Source organism: Euwallacea fornicatus, chromosome 18, assembly GCF_040115645.1.
Source record: "Euwallacea fornicatus isolate EFF26 chromosome 18, ASM4011564v1, whole genome shotgun sequence".
In the NCBI taxonomy this organism is placed as follows: Eukaryota; Metazoa; Arthropoda; class Insecta; order Coleoptera; family Curculionidae; genus Euwallacea; species Euwallacea fornicatus.
The window spans coordinates 961,791-983,962 of record NC_089558.1 but is presented as its reverse complement, the minus strand read 5'-3'; the positions used below and the strand labels follow the sequence as shown (position 1 = coordinate 983,962).

The following is a 22,172-nucleotide window of genomic DNA, read 5'->3' as shown; positions in this document are numbered from 1 at the left end:
TATGTATAGAATGTAAATAATGAAAAGCTTAATGTAAACCAGACATATTTTTATGTTATATAAAGGGAAAAGGTTTATCAATTAAACTGCCATATTTTAACCAACGTAACTTATCATTTGTTATTAGAACTTGTTTGCTACAACCGTAATACTTTTGGTATAGACATTATTGTTTTACTCCGCCTAATATTCGCTTATAAGGTAACAACTATAAATCACAACCGAAACGATTTACGTACCTTCATGATAATAGCAGTAATATAACAAATCAAGCAGAGTATTTTCTTTCACTTATAAACCTAATGAAACCCAAACTTCCATGAAAAAGCCAGAATTATATCTTATATGGACCCATGTGAAGTCCACTGCGCTTATAAATTTAATTCTAAAAGTTTTGGCACATATTCCTTAATGTTAATGAAACAAGAAAGAACCTAATCAGAATTTAGTATACATATTTTCACTTATTGCTTGAATTACAAATGAAGCGTGGGTAAATTAAGAAATATATTATGAAACTATTAGTTAAGCTGGCAGGCATTTTTAATTAATAAGTATCGGAGATAGTTTAGATGCAAGTTGCGCCGTCTATCTGTAGAACTGCAGCAACCATTGTTGTTACTGGTTCCATCTGTTAACTGAGTTACGAAATGAAGGCACCTATTTTCATTATATAACTAGTTATGACATGAAACCCGTTTAACCATTTTGATTAAGAAAAGTGTCACTTTACTCGTGAGCATTAGAAAAATGATTTTTGTACACCAAAAACGTCCATATAGATATTTAGAATCGTTTGCTAGGTTTCTTCCCCTTCAATAGCCGCCAAGCTCCCTTATAAAACTCCCTACACCTACTCCTAAACACACTCAACCCCTAAATAACAACGCACTTATTCCTATCCAGCGCTTCTTGAATATTATCCAACATTGGACTCTGATCTCTGCTCGAAACATTCTCAATCATATTCATCAGTTCCTTAAACAAATGCATCACCCTCCAGTTATATTTGGCACTGCATTCTATGTATCCGCACTTCCAGTGCTTCTTTACCAAGTTAACTATGTCCCTGCGCTTCTCTTCGCTTGTGTTGGCAATTGCAGGTTTCGAGCCGGCAGTCGGTGCATCATCAGGTACAATCAGGTCCTCTTTGTTGCCGACAACCAAAACTGGCACATTTTGCATGTTACGGCTCTCGCAAATTTGTTCCCTCAAGGTTTTGATGTATTGGAAGGTGTCTATATTGCTAAGGTCGAACACGAGGATGTAGGCGGTGGCGCTGCGAAGGCCATAATACCTGATGAGGGAGATTAAATGGATGAGAGCGAGAGTGATAAAGGACTCACCTGTAATTGGCCCATTCGTAAAATGAGTTCACTGGAAAGTACGGTATCACTGGCAGGTCTGAGATTTTCACTTTGTACCACCTTTCATTGGTGATTACTGTGGGGTAGTACGTGTACTTTCGGTCGGTGGGCAAGTAGTCTTCTTGGAATTGGTTTAGAACAAATTGCTGAAATTAGGGAATCGATAAGGGAAGTTAAAACAAACACGACAGACTGGAGGATATTCTGATTTGGCGTATCAAAAGTTGACGGTCACAGAGGAGTTGTCGTCATATTGGTTTCGTTGATACAGGGTGTTTTAAAAACTTAGAATCTTCAAATTCGCTCTTTATTTCATATGTTCAGGATATCGAGAAAGTGAAAATGGATTCTGATACAGTTTCTGTCGTAAAATCCGATGGGAAAGTAATTTTTTTATTCCTCATATAGTTTAGACGTAATTATCATTGTTTTAATAGGACATTCTATATATTAGTACTATTAAATACTCTAAATCGTCTCACCAATAGCCTTCAAAAAGTATCTGTTACTTGGTTGGACAACTGAAATATAGAGCTCGCAGCAAGGTTGAAGGACTTTCGTGGACGGCAGTTTTTCTTCACGGCAGGCAGGTGGTGATCAAAAATTTCGCAGGGCAAACTTCCTAAAGTCGGCCTTAACTGAGATGATTCGTAAAATTCTCGAATTAGCATCATCTTGGACATATATATATATATGAAATTAGCACTGCACGGCACGACACGACACGATACTCCAAGATTCAATTACGCAAATTCCTAGAGAAATACGAAGCCGATACACTGGAATTTCAACAGAGAACACTCCTAACCCTTCATGTTTTATAGCTTAGTGTCATATTGCGTTTAAATAGCTTTGTCGATTTTAGGACTGAAATTTCACACGAAAAGGTGCTAAACGAAGGTTGACAAAAGTTGTTATCATAAGAAAGTAGCTCGCACCTATAGCTTTTCCCGATTGATACGGGCGCGAGTGACTCGCTCGAGATACTCGGTATACTTGTCTCCCAAGCTTTGCAGCGTTCTTGCACGGCGATCAAACCGGAAAAGAATAACATCAACTCTGGTAATCCAATAGAGCTGTATTTTCGCGTATATTTCAACCTTTCCTAAAAAAACCTGCATATCCGTCACTAAAAAACGTTTCGTGGGACAATCCCCTCCACGAGCAAATGAATGAAAATGTCAGTCCCTCGAGAGGTTGTTCTCGGAAATTCTCGAAAATCGCGATTTTAAACCGGCGAGGGCCACGCAGGCCTCACGAAAGGGAGGCGGTTCTCCTCAAAGAACTGTGAACTAAATTGGGGGATGAAAAAACTCTATTTGACCTCTTGCGGAAGAGGAATAAAAAAAATGCATTAATTCATTTTTTTAATATTACGCTGACGCAATTAAAAAGTAATTTTACAAAGCGAAGGTTTTTGAATCATTTTTAAAACGCACCCCTAGAGTGAAAAACTGTCCGAATTAAGGGAATTAATTGAATGTTTTGTGTAGCAAATTTTGTCCCAGCGGGAAAAATGCTGACCACAACAAAGAAACGAGATTTATAAAGCCTTAAAATGGACGATCCGCATGTTGTCCTGCGACCTCCGCTCTAAATTATAAGTTAATGGTTCGGAAATGTTTTTGGAAGACTAAACCCTTCTCGCAAATTCCCACACTTAAGTCCGTTTCAATCGCCCTGAAAGGTCGAAAATTACGCTGTATTCACAACTTCCTTCACTTTGAGACGATTAAACTTTGTGCATCAGCAACTCGAAAATTTTCCGGCAGGAAAATCCCTGTTGAACTAACTATAACACCGAACGTACGGTTAAATCATCATTAACGTTCCAACACACGAGCGTTCTTTTACGACTTACGTGTGGAAAAACTTTAAATTGGATTTTTCCAACGGGACATATAGCACGAGGACAGCATATAAGAAAGTGCGCGAGTTTAATCTAACTTTTCCGTAAATCCTTTCCGTTCGGGGCTATCTAACCAACCTGAACCCGAAATCGTCGACAAAGCATTATTAAACACGTCTTTTAAATAAAACGGTTTAACTTCCTCGGATATTAGGGCTGAAATAGAGAGGTTCTCGGTATGTGAGGCGCGTGACCTAAAAGGGTGGAAAACGCACGAACGTGCTCCTCTAAATTCCTTTGAGAAAGACCATTTTTCGAGGAAATTTCCTGCTCCTAAACGAGCGTCAATTGCAGAGGCAACGAGGCAGGTGGTTTATTAGGCAGAGGCACCTAGTTTTGCGGGAAGAAACCGGCGGTGGGGCTTTCGGTGCATTATTTGCAGCTTAATAGCGCACTTAGAATGCGGCAGAAAATTGGTTTTCATATAAGCAACTTTTGAGTCGACCAGTTCCTCGTTTGTGTTATCTTAAATTATCGAAAAACTGCAAAGCACACAAAGACTCCCAGAAAGCGAGATCAAAATGAAAGAAAATCAGACTGGCGCCAGCCATTTTGTCCTCGACTTGCATTGAATTTGGATTACTTCCAGACTTCCAGGCAATATAACTTCACATTATATCCGGCACCCCTGTTAGTACACACTGTAAAAACTCTAAACACAAACTTGATTAGTGTTTTTCGGGAAACTGAAGGTTATGTTCTCACATTCATCATAAAGACGATGAGCGGCCTGGAAAATTAAAGCTGAATTATTCATGGGGCATTACTTCGCGTACGAGGAACGACGAAAATACCTTGTCTAGTTAACATTTCGTAGGGAATGTCCTTCACAGCGTCATTTCAAAATCCTCGCTTGGAAATGTAGAAAACAAGACTTTTTCCATCGTTAAAAACGAGAGAACTTTATCGACAATTAATGATTAAATGAGCTGCACAGTTAAAACAAAACCGACGTATTATTAATTCGAATTAACTGAGGTGAAACTATTTGCAGCATCCAGGAAATTTCCATATTTTAGAGCTTGGCTTTAATTATGGCCGGGTTTTAATAATTTATATTATCGCCGGCTATTCAGTTTCCTGCATGAATATCCAATTATGCGGCCTTTTCAGTTGAAAGGATTGTCCTTGGATAACCTATAACATGAGATTATCAAATTCACGACAATATGGCGAAGGTACATGTTAGAATTCCATTGATTAATCTATTCACAAGTAGTGAAATGAAACCGAGTTCAAGTCATGAATTTTATACGTGTACTCCCATCCCACATACATAGAAAAAGAGCTACAACTTGAATACAAGCTTGGAATTTGAGCAGTACGCATGCATTTAAATTGGAGGAATTTTGGCTTGGCTACTTTAGTATGCCACAGGGGTACAGAGGAAATCTGTTTTTTGGAAACTAATGGAATGATAAATCCAAGTTTCACTCTCAGTCATGCTGCTGTTTCAAGATTGAAGGTTTGTCTGATAAAATAAAATATTGCTAGGAGTAAGTAATACCATAATATTACGCCACAATATCGTGCAATAGATTACATTAAAGCCTCCTTGTGTATCGCATTTTCTATTCATATTTGATTTATTGACATTGTTATACTTTTTCACACAGAAAATTGGCTTTATTTATAGCAAAATCCCTTGCTCATAACGATGACCTTTAAGCATATATATATAGGAGCAAGGCTTTAAACTATTGCATATTGAAGCTTTTGTGGGTATTTTTACATGAATTGCATTTAAATCAATGCAGACAGTAACAACATTGCTGCGTGTAATGTTGTGAATCGACGAAAGTAATTCTTGTGCTTCGAACTAGGATTCGTACATAAAGGATTGGCATGAGTATATATATTCTTCTAACAGTATGTCTAATTGTGCAGTTGTAAGAACAGTTTCTTGAATATAATAATATAATAAGCCCTACAAGTACAAAACGCTTTGCTCTTCTCTCAGCGATTCATTTGAACATTATGTGTTTCTCAATTCCAGGTTCCAGGCAATAATGGTGGTCGACCCGATCCACGCTTACGTTTCTTGGTATTTCTCCAACTTGTTTTCTTCACAAAAAAACTCTGAGGTTCTTGTTGGTGAAACGACGTATGAATGCGAATCAGCTAAAATTGCGCACATCACTATTAGGCCAGTGACCGATACGCAGGTTGGGCAAGGGGATTTTTCTAAGTCGTCCTTTTAGGGCTCATTTTTTATTTAGGTTTTATTTGCAAGGAAACATGGTATATATATATATATATTTGCTCTGAACGTGTTAACATTGGCTCAAAATTCGCTCTGCAATATATTAAACAAAGCTCCGACGGAGTTAATTTATGTAATAGAATTCGCATATAGATTCATACTGAAACACTCCATATGCATCAAGTCTACCTCACGACTAAAGCAAGGAGTAGCCGGATTTAATTTAATTGCCAAAGGAATTACATTTGGTTTAATTACGCTGCTACAAAGACTGACAAAGAGTTAAATCCACACTCCCTGTGTTAGTTTTGCTTCTAGCAGTAATGTTTCATTAATTCTAAAATTAAATTAACTCTTAGGACTAACCTGGATTATGCTGGTCTTTCCCACGGTGGGTGCTCCCAAGAGAATAATTTTAATGAGATCCATGTACTCTGGGCTGGTCTCCACCGGAGAGCACGCTTCCTCTTTGACATCTGTGGCATTTTGCTGGTGGTGTCGTCTTTCCAGAAAATCCAGATCCAACTCTGAAACGACAACATTAAATCTTTGTGCTGTTGCACTCTCTTCCATTAAAAAAATATTTTCCACTTTTTTTTGCTGAGTTTTTGAGTTTCAATCGTTTCAAACAGAGGACATGAAAGTGCTCTCGCAGTTTTATGCTGCAACAACCTCTCAACGGAGAGCTTCAATTACCCGATTTTTTCTTTTTCCAGTTTTAATGCGAATAAACTAAATTGCGTCTATTTAGGGAGGGGGGAGAGGTGCTTGTTCGTTCCAAAACCGAAAAACACACATAAAAAGCGTCTATATAGGGATACGAAGGCAAAACGGAATTATTGCTGTCCTTAAAAGGCAATTTCGTGGATGATCCTTGAAAATGTATGAGGTCTTACGAAATAAGGGATGGAATTCGTCATGCGAAAAATTCAATTTAAAATTGCCTTTGCCGTTGTAAAGATTTTTGAATAGGAGCCGTTTCTAGAAAGGCATTATTCGGTATTGGGTACCATGGACTTACAATGTTATGTGATATTATCTATTTCTCCATATAAATAAGAGATATGTATTTCAAAGGCACCCCACAGGTTTCCTGACAGGATGGCGAACAAAAATTTTGCATGCATTTTCTTGCTTCGTTCCTAACACTTCCAAGCAACTTAATTAGGTCTAAATTAATTAAATTGAAAGCAAAAAACGGCTGAAAATCGTTCTGTGTCTCTTAAACCGACTGTCGTCGGCGACATAGTGGGCACCGTGTACAAAAACGAGTCTTTCCAGAGGAAATTTTAATTAAATTAGGGCCATCTAACTGAAACCAGGCATACAGAAAGACTCGCAAAAGAGTTACCGTAATTAGGAAATATAAACGCCTCTATGAGGACAACTTTTCTTGAATCAAAAGGTTTTTCTGGGATATAAAGCTAACTCGAAACTTGACATCTTGACAAAGTAGGCATTTTTCTTGTTTCTTTATGGCCCCCATTCTCAGGAATGATCAATACCATCTCGCCAATAACCAGCCTGCCCTGGATTGTGCTGCTCCCGGCACATCCATGAATCTTCATATGGATATTTATGTCAAGTCCCACTCGAGCCAGTCTATTCGAATTGCTCTCCAGATTCGAATCCCGTTTTTTGCCGTTTTTCCTCCTCGACCAGAACATCTTAATCCAGGAAGAAGTCATTCGGCAGGTCCAACATTTCTTTGCGGTTTTGTGAAATGAAGCGATATCGATGAGCTATGAATCAATCCGGGATGGCTCGTTCTACTAGCGTTGACGCTCGAAGAAAGACTGCTTTGCACGACTGAGATACAAATGTATAATTCAAGACAGTATGGAGGGAGGAAATCGAGTGACGAATTTTTTTTGTATTTAAATTGTAGTCTACACAATCCAGTTCCACTGTTCATTTTTTATTCATTAAATGAAGCATCTATTAGTACAAGAAATTTCAGCTTTAGTGCCCCTTCTTGTCGACACACGCGCGCAGGATCATCACGATTTGCTTACTAGGAAAATTAAATTAACACTTCGTCGAATTTTTGATTGCCATATTGTCAAGAAAGATACGTCGGTCCTTTAAAAACCTTTTAAAATCCAAATTATAAACTAAAGCGCTATCGGCCTCGTCGGAGATAAGATTGGGCGACTGCTGAGTGTGGCAGATCAGTAAAGGCGGCGGACTTTCCTGATAGGTGGTTTTTCTTGGGGGGAGGGGGGTCCAGTGATTAAGAATTTTGTCCAAGGCGCCAGACTTACAAGGCCGGCTCTAATTCGAAATAGTCCAGGGACAAACTGTTTTGCAGTTTACGTTTTCTTAAACCATTTTAGATTTGGTAGAACGGCCCACCGAAACCATGGAAAATGGTCATAATTTCATTCAGACATTGCGTCACCTCCACGCAGCAGAACTTAAACACGGAATGCTAGCCTGTTGCGAAAACAATACGATAATTAACGAATCTCTGCTTTGTGCCCTATATGCAGAGGACTGATGTATTGACCAGCTCCTTTGGAAGTAATGTACTTTTCCGTTTTTTAATGCTGGCAAAATTGGCAATTTTACTTGCACTCTAAAGCGACCTTTGTATGGAATTCCAATTAACTTTTTTAATCTAGATAGGGAACTCGATCATCGATAAGTTCTCAACTTTTCCTATAGTTAATGAACATCTTGCTGGTTAACTCGTTTTTTTTAACGAGTAAAAATAAAAAAAATACGGCATGTCACCTTCGCATTCGGCCAGCCGGGGCAAGCGCCGTTTTTTTTTTTTTTTAAATATATTTCCCGATTCAGTTCGGAATTTCCGCGATAAAAATGGCTTTGAAGTTCCTCTTAATATCAACCAACTAACATAATGAATTCCAAGTTTTAAGCGTTATACAGAAGATAATGAATCGAATTTCGGATAGCTTTTGTAGCTCCACGGGCTCTCGAAATTAACTTTAAACTTTGGTCGGGATATTGAGATTGACGTGAACATTTTGCGAATAAACGTTTGTAATTAAAAGTTTATAATTAACGTTTCAGCTAGAATTTTTAATTAGACGTCATCATAATGCACACAATATGTTTTCGCTCGTCGAGAATATGCCACACAAAATGATAAAAAAAGATTGACAAAATGGCGGAGGTCCTTTTACTTGTTTGCAGACGGTTAATTGCAGTTACATTGACAGATGCCACATGACAATTTTCATTTGAGGTTAGGTTCGAAAATTTTCATGTCTCAGAGTATCAAAATAAACTTCGTCTCTATTTGATAAGAAACCCCTTCGCTGTTTGCATAAGCCCTGCTTACACAAAGTAGATATATGGATGTACTTCGTACGCATCAAAGAGAATAATCCCGTAGCATTAAAATCTATATCTTTGATATTCGGAATATCAAATCCAGCTGAATACGTGAATAACAGCTTATTGCAATAGACAGCGACATAATAGCCCGATACAGCTTCCGCTTCCGTATAAAATCGAACAAAGATGACTTAGAGGATAGTATCCGATTGTTTTCTTTCCGCCTATGACGTCACCCTGCATGCGCTCTCTTTAATAAATTGATAAATTTCGACCGATTTAACGGAACGGTGTGCTCGTACCTTTTCAAACAGCCGCCCTGTCGTCGAATAATGGGACCGCTCTCCGCATTTCAACATGGACAAAAGTGATTTGTGCCCCAATAATTAACGAACACCGAGTTTTATTTGGAACCTCGTTACTCGGGTCTATAAATTGATGTGGCCGTTTTGGACGTAATCAAAGGTTTCTGGATTGGCAATTATTTCGATTTTATTGAGAGCGGAAATATTAGTTTGCGAATCCCGTGTCTCGAGACTGGAAATAATGGCCAGATCCGTCTTTACAGTCTCGAAATGAAAAGCTAAGTTGTGCGGCAGAGTAGGGCCGCGGACTCGGATTGCGATCGACCCCTTATCGCGATTAGGTAATTTACATCAGACTAACTCGTTCTATTGGCAGAGCGGATAAGCATACATCCTAGCCGAGAACTATCGATAATCGACATAATTTGAGGTTATGTGTCGGTTCTAAGGGGATATGTCACGGACGTTCTGGATACGTACATATACAGAGTGTTCATTTCTTCGGGTCAACGCATAAAAGATACGACATCAATTCAATCGGGCAAAGTTGCGCGATTTGGGGCTCAACAGTAGGGCTTTTCATAATTTCGAACATTCTGATGAGTTTCAAGGATGTTCGAAAGAAACTTTAGTTTTAGGAAATGTTCGTGGTTTTTCCTCAGATTATTTCGCGAGGAAATTCGACGTGATTGACACTTTCCGATTGCGACTTTCCCTTTTCCATAATGTGATGATGCAAGTTTTGAAATTTCGCATTTCGATTTCCGACAGCCGACACCAATTTCGTTTTCGTTTTATCATAGGCCCCTTCTTGGATTTCGTACTTTTCGATTCGGCTATTTTTTCCGATTACGGTGATGTGTCACACGTTTAGGGTCAGTTTTGCAGTTCGGCGGAAACACGAAAAAATCCATTTTTGCAAGAAGAGCTGTGATTGGTTTCCAGAAACGGACATCTTGGATGTGTACCCGTTAGTGGTTCTTTTACCGTTCGTTTTTCGCTCCCACATTCGAAACGCAATTTCAACGATGATAGGCATAGACCCATTTTGCCCTCTATCCAGAGGCATAAAAGTGGAACTTTATAATGATCATCGAACGTTTTCGCGATTGCTAAAGGGATTGAGGTTCAAAGTTTTAGTGAAACATTCGCCCTTTGAGAAACAATTTTATCCGGAAGAGCTAACACTAAAGAGAACTTTAGGGAAACAATAAAATACCAACAGAGCAGATTTCTCGATGCGTTTTCTCTGTTTTTCTTCAGCCGCAATTCCGATAAGTTTTTTTTTCTTTTTATTAATCCCTTCAGAGTCGGTCCTCGAAAGGGAAGTAAAGAAACATGTAGGTGTTACTATTGTTTCTGGTCTATAAAACGGACCTCTACATAATTGATTTCGGGAAAACAAACACAAACCCAAAGAAATGTGTGCATAAGTAAAAACAGAGGGGGAATGATAGGGGTTGTTTCCTGTAGGGAATCATGCAGTGCAAGCTGTGTAGGTCAAAAGAAACTTCAAGAAGTATGGGAGAAAGAGGCCAGGCTGGAATGGGAAATTAACATCAAGGGCAATCTCGGAAATGCTCTTAAGAGAGATGTGCAATGTTGTTTCCTGTATAACAAATTTTCTTTATAAAGTCTGACCCTGAAGAGCAACAATGACCGCCCCTGATAACGCACTAGAAATGCAGTTAATGGTTTTACTGCAGTTGGCATGTGGTATGTAATCGACATTCAGCAATCAAATTATCCCGCTACCTTGTAGAATGTAAATTATGTCGACATTGTGCAGTATCAAAAAGAACTTATTTCGACGAGTTTTTTTTTTTTTAATGAAAAACGATTTCCCAAACTGTCCGAATCGATTCTATGGAAATCACACTCGGCATGCAACTTCGCCCGATTGTGGTTGTACCCTCATCCCGTTTAACTCTAATTTATTTGGGGTAACTTTCCGAGTATTCCGCTATCAGCTCTTCGAGGACCCTCTATTTAGCTAAAACGAGTGAAGTTCCTTTTTTATTGCCAGGTAACTGGCTCCCGCCATCGAAACATGCCTCATTGACTTTAATTGTCCTAGTCGACTAACTTTGGCAATTTAAAAAATTGATTGATTTAGAAAACTTCTTCTTCTGCTCTTTACTTAATTCCCAAGGATGTTAAACAATGTAGAAGCCTGTCTATCTCACTTTCCAATTAAGGTTCAATTTCGATTTGCAATTGCAGCTGCGGTAACTCAATTTCCCCGCGAAATTTCCCGAAGACCTATAACAAACTTCTTTCTCTTTGAGGGAATAATAGATCTCAATTTTGCATCAATCACAACTGATTGGCCGTATATCGAACCTCCTGCATTATTCATATCGGGGATGAATTGTTTTCTTCAGTGTGAAAAAGACCCATTTTATCACTAGACAGGAATAGTTCGCGGAACGACTTCGATCAAATCTTAAGCGGTTCGGCGCTGTATAAAAGGGTTTCGGGAAACATGAGTTTTACACACGGACGCGCCTATTTATTTTAGATTTGAATAATTCAAAGGTCGAGACGTGTCCAACCATTTGTAGCTGATGGGACTGGCAGAGCATTATATCAGAAATGGGATACAGTTTTAAGCTACGCTATGAAAATCGATAATCCCGGAATAACTTTCGATATTATCCTCATTTCTAGTCCGAATCGCACTGTGAAGTGTTTCCCTTTCGCATGTCATTCTGCGATTGACAGGTAGCGAGTTCGAACGCCCGCACAAGGGCCCTCATAGTGTAGGAACACGGGATAATGAAAATAAGTTATTCGGGTTTTTGGCGGACCGTTATCTTTTCTCTTTCGTTTTATTTCGGAATGACAAAATGAAAATAAAAACGGAGTCAATCTAACTCGATCATCAAACAGGCCCCGATGAGGCAATACGGCCGCAGAAAGCCACCTGCGTCTGTCTAACACGTTCTCAAACGTCATAATGGAGCAAGGACTGTCGATGAAAGCGGCTCTATTTCCGCATTGATGTGGATGCTGGCATCAAGTGTATGCCATACAAGACCAGAGCCACATGCGAAAGGAAAAGGGTCACTTAGTGTCTAATCTCTAAACAACGTTATGTTAGTCTACCGCAACCGAAGGAGACTATGTAAACATCATCATTCAAATGCTATTTTGTGGATGCTGGCCTAAATTCTGGTTTCGATGGGATTGCTTGGGCCATTAAGGTTGCGGTTTGATAAATAATTGATAAGTTTCGGTATCTTTAAGCCGTTAACGGCAAATCAATTTCAGAGTAAGAATTAATAACGCCCTAGAAATGGTCAGATTTCGAGAGGTAATATCTGGTATATAAGAATATTACAGGGATGCGGCATAAAAGTTTAATCGAATTATCGGAAACAGGGGAGACGTAGGATTATTTCCATCAGGTGGAGACGCCTTTAAATCTCAGCATGGAATATTAATTAAAGTTTGACCTCTTGATAATTACTTCAGAAGGGAGCTGTTAAGCCTTAATTAATAATCGGTGTAGGTGACGAAATGAATCATGAATAACGTTATTTCCTAGACAATTCGATGCTGAATATTACGTTTTAGGCGAAAACAATTTGGAAAAATATTTCGTTTACAACGTTCACATTTATCATAATTCCCACTAAAGACGCGGCGAAACATTGCTCAGTGAACGCCGAGGGCGTTCGGCGAGTGAAATACGTCACTCGGAGTATTTATCCTCCATTTACATTATCGCGTTTTTTTAACTGTGGCCACCCTGCGGAAGGCTCGAAGCTATCTCTACCGTATGTTAACGCGAGGATAACGTAAGGTTAGAGATGTCTTCACATTGCTCTGGTGCGACAACTGGAAAACGCTATTGAACAGTCAGTTTGTCGAGCAGCGGACTCGTCGGATACACTTGGCATTGGCCCAACAACGACTGCAAACGCAGCACTGAATTTAAACTTTGACGGAAAAATATACGTGAGATAAAACACGGATATGAATTGCAAATTTTTGATAAGAGGAATGAAAATTTGAATCAGAGATAATTTCCCATGGAAATTTTTTTGCTGGCGTGCAACGATGTCAATTGCCCCTTCGGAGTGATACGGTTGAAAACCGACACAGAAGAAGTTCCATTCAAATTGTTAATGAATAGGAAAACTAGGGACTTACCAAGATGGCGTTTTGAATTCGGCGTGATCACCGGCTGAGACGGTTCCGGTATGTCGGCCACTTTGAAAGTTTCAGGGTTTCCCGTAAAGTCAGTAAATTCTACAAATTCGCAGATAAATCGCACTACTGCTTAAAATTTACTCATCTATAATCCACAATAACGTTGGCAGACACTATAATAATTCAGTTTTTCACGTTCTATACATTGTCTCACACTCGCGATTGTGCAATAACACACTTGCATCCAATTTTTGATCATGTCCACATAACAACTTGGCGTCAATTGTCAAACAATAAGGTATGACATGATGTAGATAATGTAGGAAATTTGCTGGTCCCTATTTCTTTAATTGATATTACGCCAGAATAAAAACCATTCATCATGGCTAAATTGGGATTTTTAAATTCTCCCTTTGCAAGGCAGCGTACCTGATCCGCAAGCATTTAATCTCATTCCAATAAGCCGTATTTTCCCGGTAAATGACGAAGTTTTTTTGTGCGGGAATGAAATATAAAAAAGTATGATATCCAATTACATTTTTAAACACAGAGCTTCTATGAAATTAATTTCGAATAATTTGAATTGAAGTGTATAATACGCTCAGGACTTATTTTCCTGCAGGCACGCCTTGGATTTCTGTAATATTTCCTCCGTATAAATTAATGATATCATGTTAGAAGGTTGCACACATCGTTTGTTAAGCCAGGTTTGAAATATCACATCAAAGTTCGCTCAATTTTGAAGACGGCTTAATGCATTTGAAGCCCATGAATTTTGACTAATCACCTCTATAGCACCCGCTTTCCCGCGGTCCAACTTTATTAACAATACAAAGTGTTAGTGTCGTGTTGTCAATGTTAAGACGAAATGTAGATGTCAATGTCAAATGTCAATATCATGTAAATGTGATTTTCAATGCGTAAAAAATTCGTTAAAAAATTATGCCCACACTAATCTCAAATAAATCTGAAAGATTTAATCAAATGAAAACACTCCAAAGCTGAATAATTATTATAGGGGAGTTTTTGCCCTTTTGATAATAAGCGACTGCAGGGCTGGGGACTATTAATCTCCACAAAGCGACAAAAAAAGGAGGAGTAAAAGTTTTTCATTTTTAAGAGTGGAAAGGTCCCAGGAAAATGTCAAGAGTGAATTGACAAACGAGCGCGATATTTCTAAAATTTAGGTATTGATGGGAATTTTTTCGCGCTTCAGAATCAAACAAGTGATGTACCAAGAAAAGGAGAACTTCTAGACATGAAAAATACGGAAAATTGGAAAAGTTTAGATGACTAAAGTTATTAATAATGCAGCTGCTTTAAACACCTCCGTACATATTTAACATCCGTAATTCGACAAGATATTTACGGCCAATAAATACAGCAAAAAAGTTCCTGGATAATATAATTTCGAAATTTATTATTCGATTATCCGATTGGAAACTGATCCCGGGCTATCACAATGAAAAACCGGCACTTCGCCGTTAATGCAGAATATGCGCATGATCGCTTTCACAATGGCCGACTAAGGAACGCTTATGTCACTTCGTGACATTTTGTCCGATAAATTTACCGGAGTTAACATACTTTCGCCGATTTGCAGACTTATGTGCTTTTGAGGACCTCATCGACCGATGCAATGATACATTATCCTATGCATAGCAATTATTTTCGGTATTTTATTGTACTGCAAAGACAGCCATATGTCCACCTCAACACACGCATGCGTTCGCATTTGTTTTCGCAACTACTACTTCCGTTGGTTACATTTACATCCGTACGTTACCTTCCGGTCGGGCGAAAATAGACTAAACTAAAGTCTACTAAATGACTAACCACGGGCCCTTGTCTCAATCGCATGGCTCCAACATTTAATAAACACATCGTCGACCGTAGCAAAAAATTGTTCTCTTTCAAATTTATGATGTTCCTTTTTTAAGAGAAATTACGGACAAAAGAACTCGTAAATAATGGCAACAGCTTTCCAGCATCTAATTAGTTAATCCGCTTTAAAAGGATTAAGAACGGAAACTTAAAAGCAGCATTGCAGGCAAAAGTTCGTTTCGCTTATTGTCGGCATTTGCTTAATAATACAATTTCTTAAACGGCCACAACTGGCAGATTAAACTCGAACCGAAAGGAACTGGCAGTTATTAGTTTGTCCCGCATAAAAACACGATTTACCGCCTGGATTTTTGAAAATTTAAGACACCTTTTCTTAGACACACAATGAATAATATATAGAGGCTTTTTTTCCATAAAAAGGAGCATTCTGATTTAATACAGAAAGATCAAAGACACTGCTGCTGCATGCCTGGAATGCGCACTCCAAGAGGAGTAAAAGTTGGAAATGAGGCTTCATTTGGAATTCGTGAAATGTCGGTTGCATTTGTTGAAGTTGCCTTATTTGGCGAGTTAAGACATTTCCATTTTCTAATAATATAATAACGTGAATATCAGAAAATTCTATTCGACGAAAATAGTCGAATTTGCTTACGACAAAATGGGCGCATGGTAAATTGCGCCAGGCACGTACAAACAACAAGACTTTTTCCTAGTCACCCGAAAGTATATAAATCATAAAGTTCGAACAAAAACGACAAGTTATCCGTTTTGTGAAAGCTTTCAGTTTGTGCAGCTATATTTGTCCAGCATTTTAACGTGTTATAAATCACCTTAAATGCGAAACGCGAATCGCAGCCTATTTATCATCAAAATACTTTTCGAACTGAACTATCAATTCACGGAAATAATTTTTTTTCAAGGAGAACGCAACGAATGTTCCAAATTGAAGGGTAAAAGTGCAATAAATACCAATAAAAAGCCAACAAAACGATCGCTCAACGAACAAACGAACTCTCGACTTCCACGTGGTTTATTTGGTATTCTCCGTTTCGCCGACACTGATACGTCGAAAGCGGCCGAAGCACTAAACACAACTTGCATTTCCAGTTTCCAGTTTCCACTTTCCCGCTTTTCCCAGCGAAAACTTTGAATTGGAAATTGCGTGCGCGCCTTTCCACGTTTCGGCTAATCGGAAATTTACGCCGATTCGCCCGTCGGGCGACCGTTTGTTTAAGTTACTTCCGAGGGTTTCCTTGGAAATGTCAATTTTTGGAAATCCCCTGGGACTGGGAAAGTTTCAAAAATTGGCGAGTTTGAGTGGTCGAGCGCGGGTCTGATTGTTTGAAGAAAAAGAAAGGTCGCACTATAAAGTTTGAATAAGGCTCTGATGGGAGAAATAGGGAAAAATTGCAGTTAAACGAAGCCCGTGTTGCTCAGACTCTGTTTTTCTATTGATTTTTTCATATTAGCGTCAATTTTCCTACGATATCTCCCATTAACGAAAATCGAGTTTCGGCACGACAGCCAAGGAAGTTCCTGCATGTCCGTTTGAGTGCGAGCTTAGAAACCTCAATCGAGAGGATTAAAATGCGGTCCACTTAATGAGCTTCACAGTGACACTTAGGGCGGGTAGATCGCACAAATTTCCCGCCTAAGACCCGAATCTTGGTTCAGTCACCGCATCTGTCTGATTGGAGATTTTCAGGGAAATCTGCCAAGCTCGATCAATCGGCAACACTGTTCGACAGCCGCCTTATGCTAGCAAACACGAGACTTCTCGAACGGATCATCCGTAACTTCCTAGAACAAAAATTGTATAATTTTTGAACGGAAATCAAATAAAACCTCCTCCTCCCCCTCTCTCTCTCTCTCTCTCTCTCTCTCTCTCTCTCTCTTTCTTGCTCTATTGTGGCAAACACGTGCTGCATATCTAACGATGAAATAGCATGTTACTGGTTTACTCCGGAAGTTATTTCCTCGAATAAATACAGTACAATAAAGCAGTTTCGATTATTCGACTCGCTTATCTAGGTTAACAGGGAATAAACTTCAATATTGAGGCTGTTCTCTAATGAAATCGTTTGCATTGTTGTCGGACCTCAAAGTTTAATTGAGATAAATTTAGTTGGGGATTTCAAACGGACCGAAACGTCTTAAATCGCATTAGAGCAGATCAGGAAGTTATTAACGAATAGCCATGGTGTAAGTTTCCTTTCCAGTTTGCATATTTCATTAGGAACTTTTCGAATAAAATTCCTTGGAAATCTTTAGGAAGTTCGTCGCTATGAAGATATCTCCTGGAAAGTTTGCAAAGGCGCGGTGGTGGTATCCAAGGGTAGTTAGATTAGTTTTAGACGTTGCCTTGTCGAAGTTTGTTTCGCGTATATCTAACGAGGAGTTTTTCCACTGAAAAAACTATTTTCGCTCGTAGGAATGTTGAAACGGCAACAACATTTGAGCAACCACACCCGAGGATCAATTGCAACGTAAACGCAGTTATGACTCTCGGGATGAGTTTACCTTGGAGTCGTAAAACCGAGACAATGTGGCGTCAATAAAGTGACAAAGTCGCTAAGGAGGGATGACACCAATTGCATAACTTTCAACCGACATCTGCGGGTTTCATGTCTCTTCCTCAGACCTAATTGGCGCAACCCGAAATGTTTAATTAAAACCATGAAATATTCATGGATGCCCCTTCAACAATCTTGCCGAAAGTATTTGCATGATTTAGCTGAAGTCGCTCGATTTTCCGCATAACTTCTTGGGAATTCCGTTAATAAAGGAATAGTTCGGAAAATCAATTTTCTGCAAACGTAAACTTGCGGCGAATGGAATCGAAGACATGTGCTGCTGAAAGTATCAATGTTCGATAAACCAAGCTTCAGCTCTATTTGCGAGATATGTATATCGCCTGTTAAACCAACAAAATCGAAGGCTAACAAGAAGTTAAACCGACTTAATAATGCTCGAACGACTGATACGGCTTTGGTGAGAAGATCTTTGTTAGGAAGAGAGACTGGCGCATAGACATGAGTAATTGCTCCTTCTCTGTCTTGAACTCACGGAACACCGCTTAATTAATTATCAAACTATTCCACTAAATCATCCCAGGTACCGCAAAACGTCCTGTGGTTTTTTTTTAATTCCATGTTTACACACCTCCAAATTCTGTAACATTACGATAAATGAATCGGGTTCATTCAGGATTAATGGATGTTAGTTTTGTTAGCAAACAAGGCCGTTCAAACCTGAACCAGTTAATATTTTGAGTCCGAAGGAAAATTATTATAATCCTCTCCCTGGAGAGGCAAATTCGTTCAGTTCTTTCTTTGCGAGCATAAACTGGGCTTAAATGCCACGAGCGGCAGCACGTAAACTCCACCAAGTGTTCGGAGAGGCCGCCCTGTCAGATCAAAAGGCGCAATTTTGGTACTCAAAATTTCGTACTCGGGATCGGTCTCGAAGTGGAACACCGGAAATTGCCGACATTAGCGCCCTGATCGAAATCCTTGGGGCTAATCCACGTGAAACTTGTGCAGAATTAGCCACATGGCTGGGTGTTTCGGAAACGACCATCAGAAACTATCTTCGTCGAATTGGTAAATCGAAAAAGTTGGATAAGTGAGTTTCTCACGGCCTGACCAGCCGCTATTGGGTCGAATCGCTTCTGCATCGCGTCTTCTTTTTTGTCTAGACCAAAAAAAAAACATTTTTAACCGAATCCTCACATGTGATGAAAAGTAAAAAAATGAAAAAGATCTTACCAATAGCTCTCTAAAGACGAGCCCCCAAAAATGTTTCCTGAGAAGTTTTCCCACCGAGAGAAAGTTTTGGAAACTCTTGTTTCAATTACAGCAGATACGTAGATGTCGGAAATTTAGTAGTTTTTAAGTTTTTAGCATTATACTATTAGAGTCAATAATAATGGTAATACGCTTCAGGCGGTTAGATCTGATCAAAATCGATTTCCAAAACGACAAATTCCCAATCGCACAATACTTGTGAGAGTTTACGAAGCTTTAAGGAAATCTAGCCACTTTCCTGGTCGATCGGCTGAAGTTTGACATGTACATCATCGTGAAGATGCAGTAGAAGATATCCCTCGGATCGTCGATGAAGATTCTACGGCCAGCACGTAGAGAAGACATACTGGATACGTTGGTACATGGAACACTTCATTGGGATGGTCGACGTTTGACCCACAGACAATTAAAGATTTACTGGACAGCGATAAGGACCTTCACGCAAATTTCTTCCGGTGGTATTTAGAAAATTTCGCAGAAAATAAATAATTCGGGAAACAAGTCTTATGAACGGACGAGGCAAGATTTAGGCTTGTGGGAGTTTTTCGGGAGGAACTCGAGGAACTGATATTATCGGTGTCCTGAAAACTCATTTGAAATTCCCCGGCTGCATCATCGACGCAACTTTAATGTTAACATTTAGTTGGGATTAATAGGAAATTATTTACTACAGCCCTTTATTATTACGGATAGGTCAAATGTAGAGAGTTCCTTAAATTTTTTACAAATCCAGCTCGAACCCTCGTCTAGAAAAAGGTTTTGTTATTAGTTCTGCAGCCAGCTTGGTTTCAGTTAGATGGACGTCCAGCTCGTTGCGGTAAGCTGTGGACAGGGGCGACTATGTAATTAAACCCAAATTATCCGGGCAGATGGATAGGACGCTGGGGTCCCATCGGGGGGCCCCTGCAAAGCCCAGACCTCACACCTCTGAATTTTTACGTTTGGGGTCATCTAATTTCTCAGGTATATTTCAAACCCATCAATTCCACAGAATTGATAACAAGAAGCGTACGAATCCATGCGCGAAGATCCGCGGGAAATTGGTCGCGCTCTTTACCCGATTTCTCCTCGAAACTGATTATGTATTGGAAAGGAGGGGGGTTATTTTGCCCTTATATTGCATTAACCATACCGGTTAGTTAAACTCCATTTATGTTATTAGCTATTTATGCTATTTAGGCACAATACGTAGTTCGTTCAATATTTGCTGATTAACAAATCGTTTGCAAGCCATGAATATTTGGTGTAATTTTCGAATATCTGTAAAAGAGCTGAAAGTCGGACCACTAGTTACATGACATTTGTTATTAGAAACGAGCTAGAAAACCTGAATATGTACAGAACACCCTATATAGTACACGTAATAAAAAAACGACAAGACTTTTTGCGGTACTTGTTTCAATTAATTCACAGAGTGGGACCTTATGGATTCCCAATCCATCGAACGGAAATAAAAGCGAAACTCCGCGCGATGGCTAATGGGGCCCAGACTCAATTTCTTATGTTCAATGATGGAGTGCCGAGGAGAAGAAATTCATTTCTAGGAACATTAGTGTTAAGCGGTCGTATATCACTAAAGAAAACGGACTTGGACAAAAACCATTAACGCTGTTTTGCACTCACCTTTCTTGGAACTAAACTTCGAAAACTCTTCACCCTGGTCTGCCTCTACTGTGTGTATAATATGCTTCGAAAAATATTGCTTCAGCAGAATCACAATGGTTTTTGTATTGCTAACAGTCACAATATAACAACTAAACAACAGTTTTATCATACAATTTAAGGCTGGTTGCTGCTAGAGCTTGAGACAATCCTAATATAGTTTGAGCAACAAGGATTGATTTTTTTAACGTGTAAACGGTTAGTTAAAGTTCCCGCATACCTCGAAAACACATAACTCCCGTAAAGTATCACTAAAACTCCACCTAAAAATCACAAAAGAGTCCGCGTAGCGCCGCAAATTCCGATAATTTTTAATAACAATTAGAAAATAAATAACAAAAACGTTTAGAATAAGGTTAGAATGTATTGCTTGTGATTGTGTCTGGGCCGAAATGAAGGGTTGCGGGGTGGGAGGGTAGATGGAGCCACAGGTTACATTCATTCCGAATATCGATTGTTTTTGCAGCAGCTTTGCCTGGGAATTCCGCCTCCTAGATGAATAGCAGATTACAAGTGGGGAGGGTTCGCTTGCTATTTTAATGCCTGGTGGGGGCATTAGAGGAAAGAACTGAATTTGAGGCGGATAATAATAGAGAAATAATGCGTAAGTCTTTAAGATCAGCTTATAAACCGACAAGGATAAAGAGCTTTAATAAACGGCCATTAATGGGTGATCATTTATATTGATTCTGTAAAATACCAGTGCTTAGTTAGTATTCATTTCTGAGTTCAACAGTTAAAACGTAATAGACTTATAGCACGATGCAAGGCGCTTTGCCATTGGTAGGAGCAACGCATCCTGGCCAACTCTTATGCCAAGAGTACAGACACAGAAAAACATTTAAAATGCGACGTTTCATTTTCTACAGCTATCATCAGCTCAATTTTTCATTGCGTTTAACATCTTTATTTACGTTGTTTTCCTCTTTGGCTACGATTAACTAACTCACGTTCAAGGGAAGTCGATCAGTTTTGCGGAAATATAAAAAATGTTGATGATTGACCTCCAGAAACGGTCAGCTTGGATATATAACCAATATTAGTTTTTTTTGCCTTTCGTTTTCTGTCCCCATATTCGGAATGAAATTTCATCGGTGACCAGCAGTACATCCACTTTACTCTATATCCAGAGGCGTAAAAGTGGGATTTTATAATGACCATCGAAGGCTTTCGGGTTTGCTATAAAGACTGAGGTTCGAAGTTTTAGTAAAACGTTCGATTTTCGAAAAGGAATTTTATCTCGAAGAGTCCATACAACATGGGCAAAGAAATGGAGAATACATTTATAATTTTATTGAATAGAAGATTTAGTTTCTGCAAGAAGTGATGACACTTTATAATTTTGGAACGTTTCAAAATCACGCACCTATTGGTGAGAGTTAAAAACCTGTCTGCACCTCCACGTGGTGACCCCTGGATAAATCATTCTTCGAGCCCGGGTGGCCAACCCCCGAGGGGGAGGGGGGGGGGCTAGTTCACTTCACGTTCATTTTATCTCCCACAAACGCTTCAAAACTTAAATTATATTTTTATGCTGTTATGAGTGTTAAAAAAAACACTTTTTCCAGTTTTTCATATTGATTTTAGACACGTCAGTTATTCATTTTCACAGTA

The 22,172-nt window shown here is 39.1% G+C and overlaps 1 protein-coding gene across 7 annotated transcripts; it reads right to left on the bottom strand.

Moving 5' to 3' along the window:
* Positions 1-94: 94 nt before the first annotated feature.
* Positions 95-20,938, bottom strand: LOC136344818 (ras-like protein family member 10B). 7 transcript variants are annotated; one of them, XM_066292620.1, is made up of 5 exons: positions 16,060-16,173; positions 13,246-13,800; positions 5,846-6,006; positions 1,347-1,513; positions 95-1,297 (listed from the first exon to the last, which is right to left on the bottom strand). In XM_066292620.1, exons 3-5 carry the CDS (start codon positions 5,906-5,908, stop codon positions 877-879), a joined length of 651 nt encoding a protein of 216 aa, XP_066148717.1. In that variant the 5' UTR covers positions 5,909-6,006; positions 13,246-13,800; positions 16,060-16,173; the 3' UTR covers positions 95-876. The 7 variants fall into 7 exon arrangements, with proteins under 7 accessions (XP_066148717.1, XP_066148719.1, XP_066148718.1 ...); XM_066292622.1 differs by having other exon boundaries at positions 13,246-13,589; positions 16,060-16,167; XM_066292621.1 differs by having other exon boundaries at positions 13,246-13,583; positions 16,060-16,167.
* Between the last annotated feature and the right edge of the window lie 1,234 nt (positions 20,939-22,172).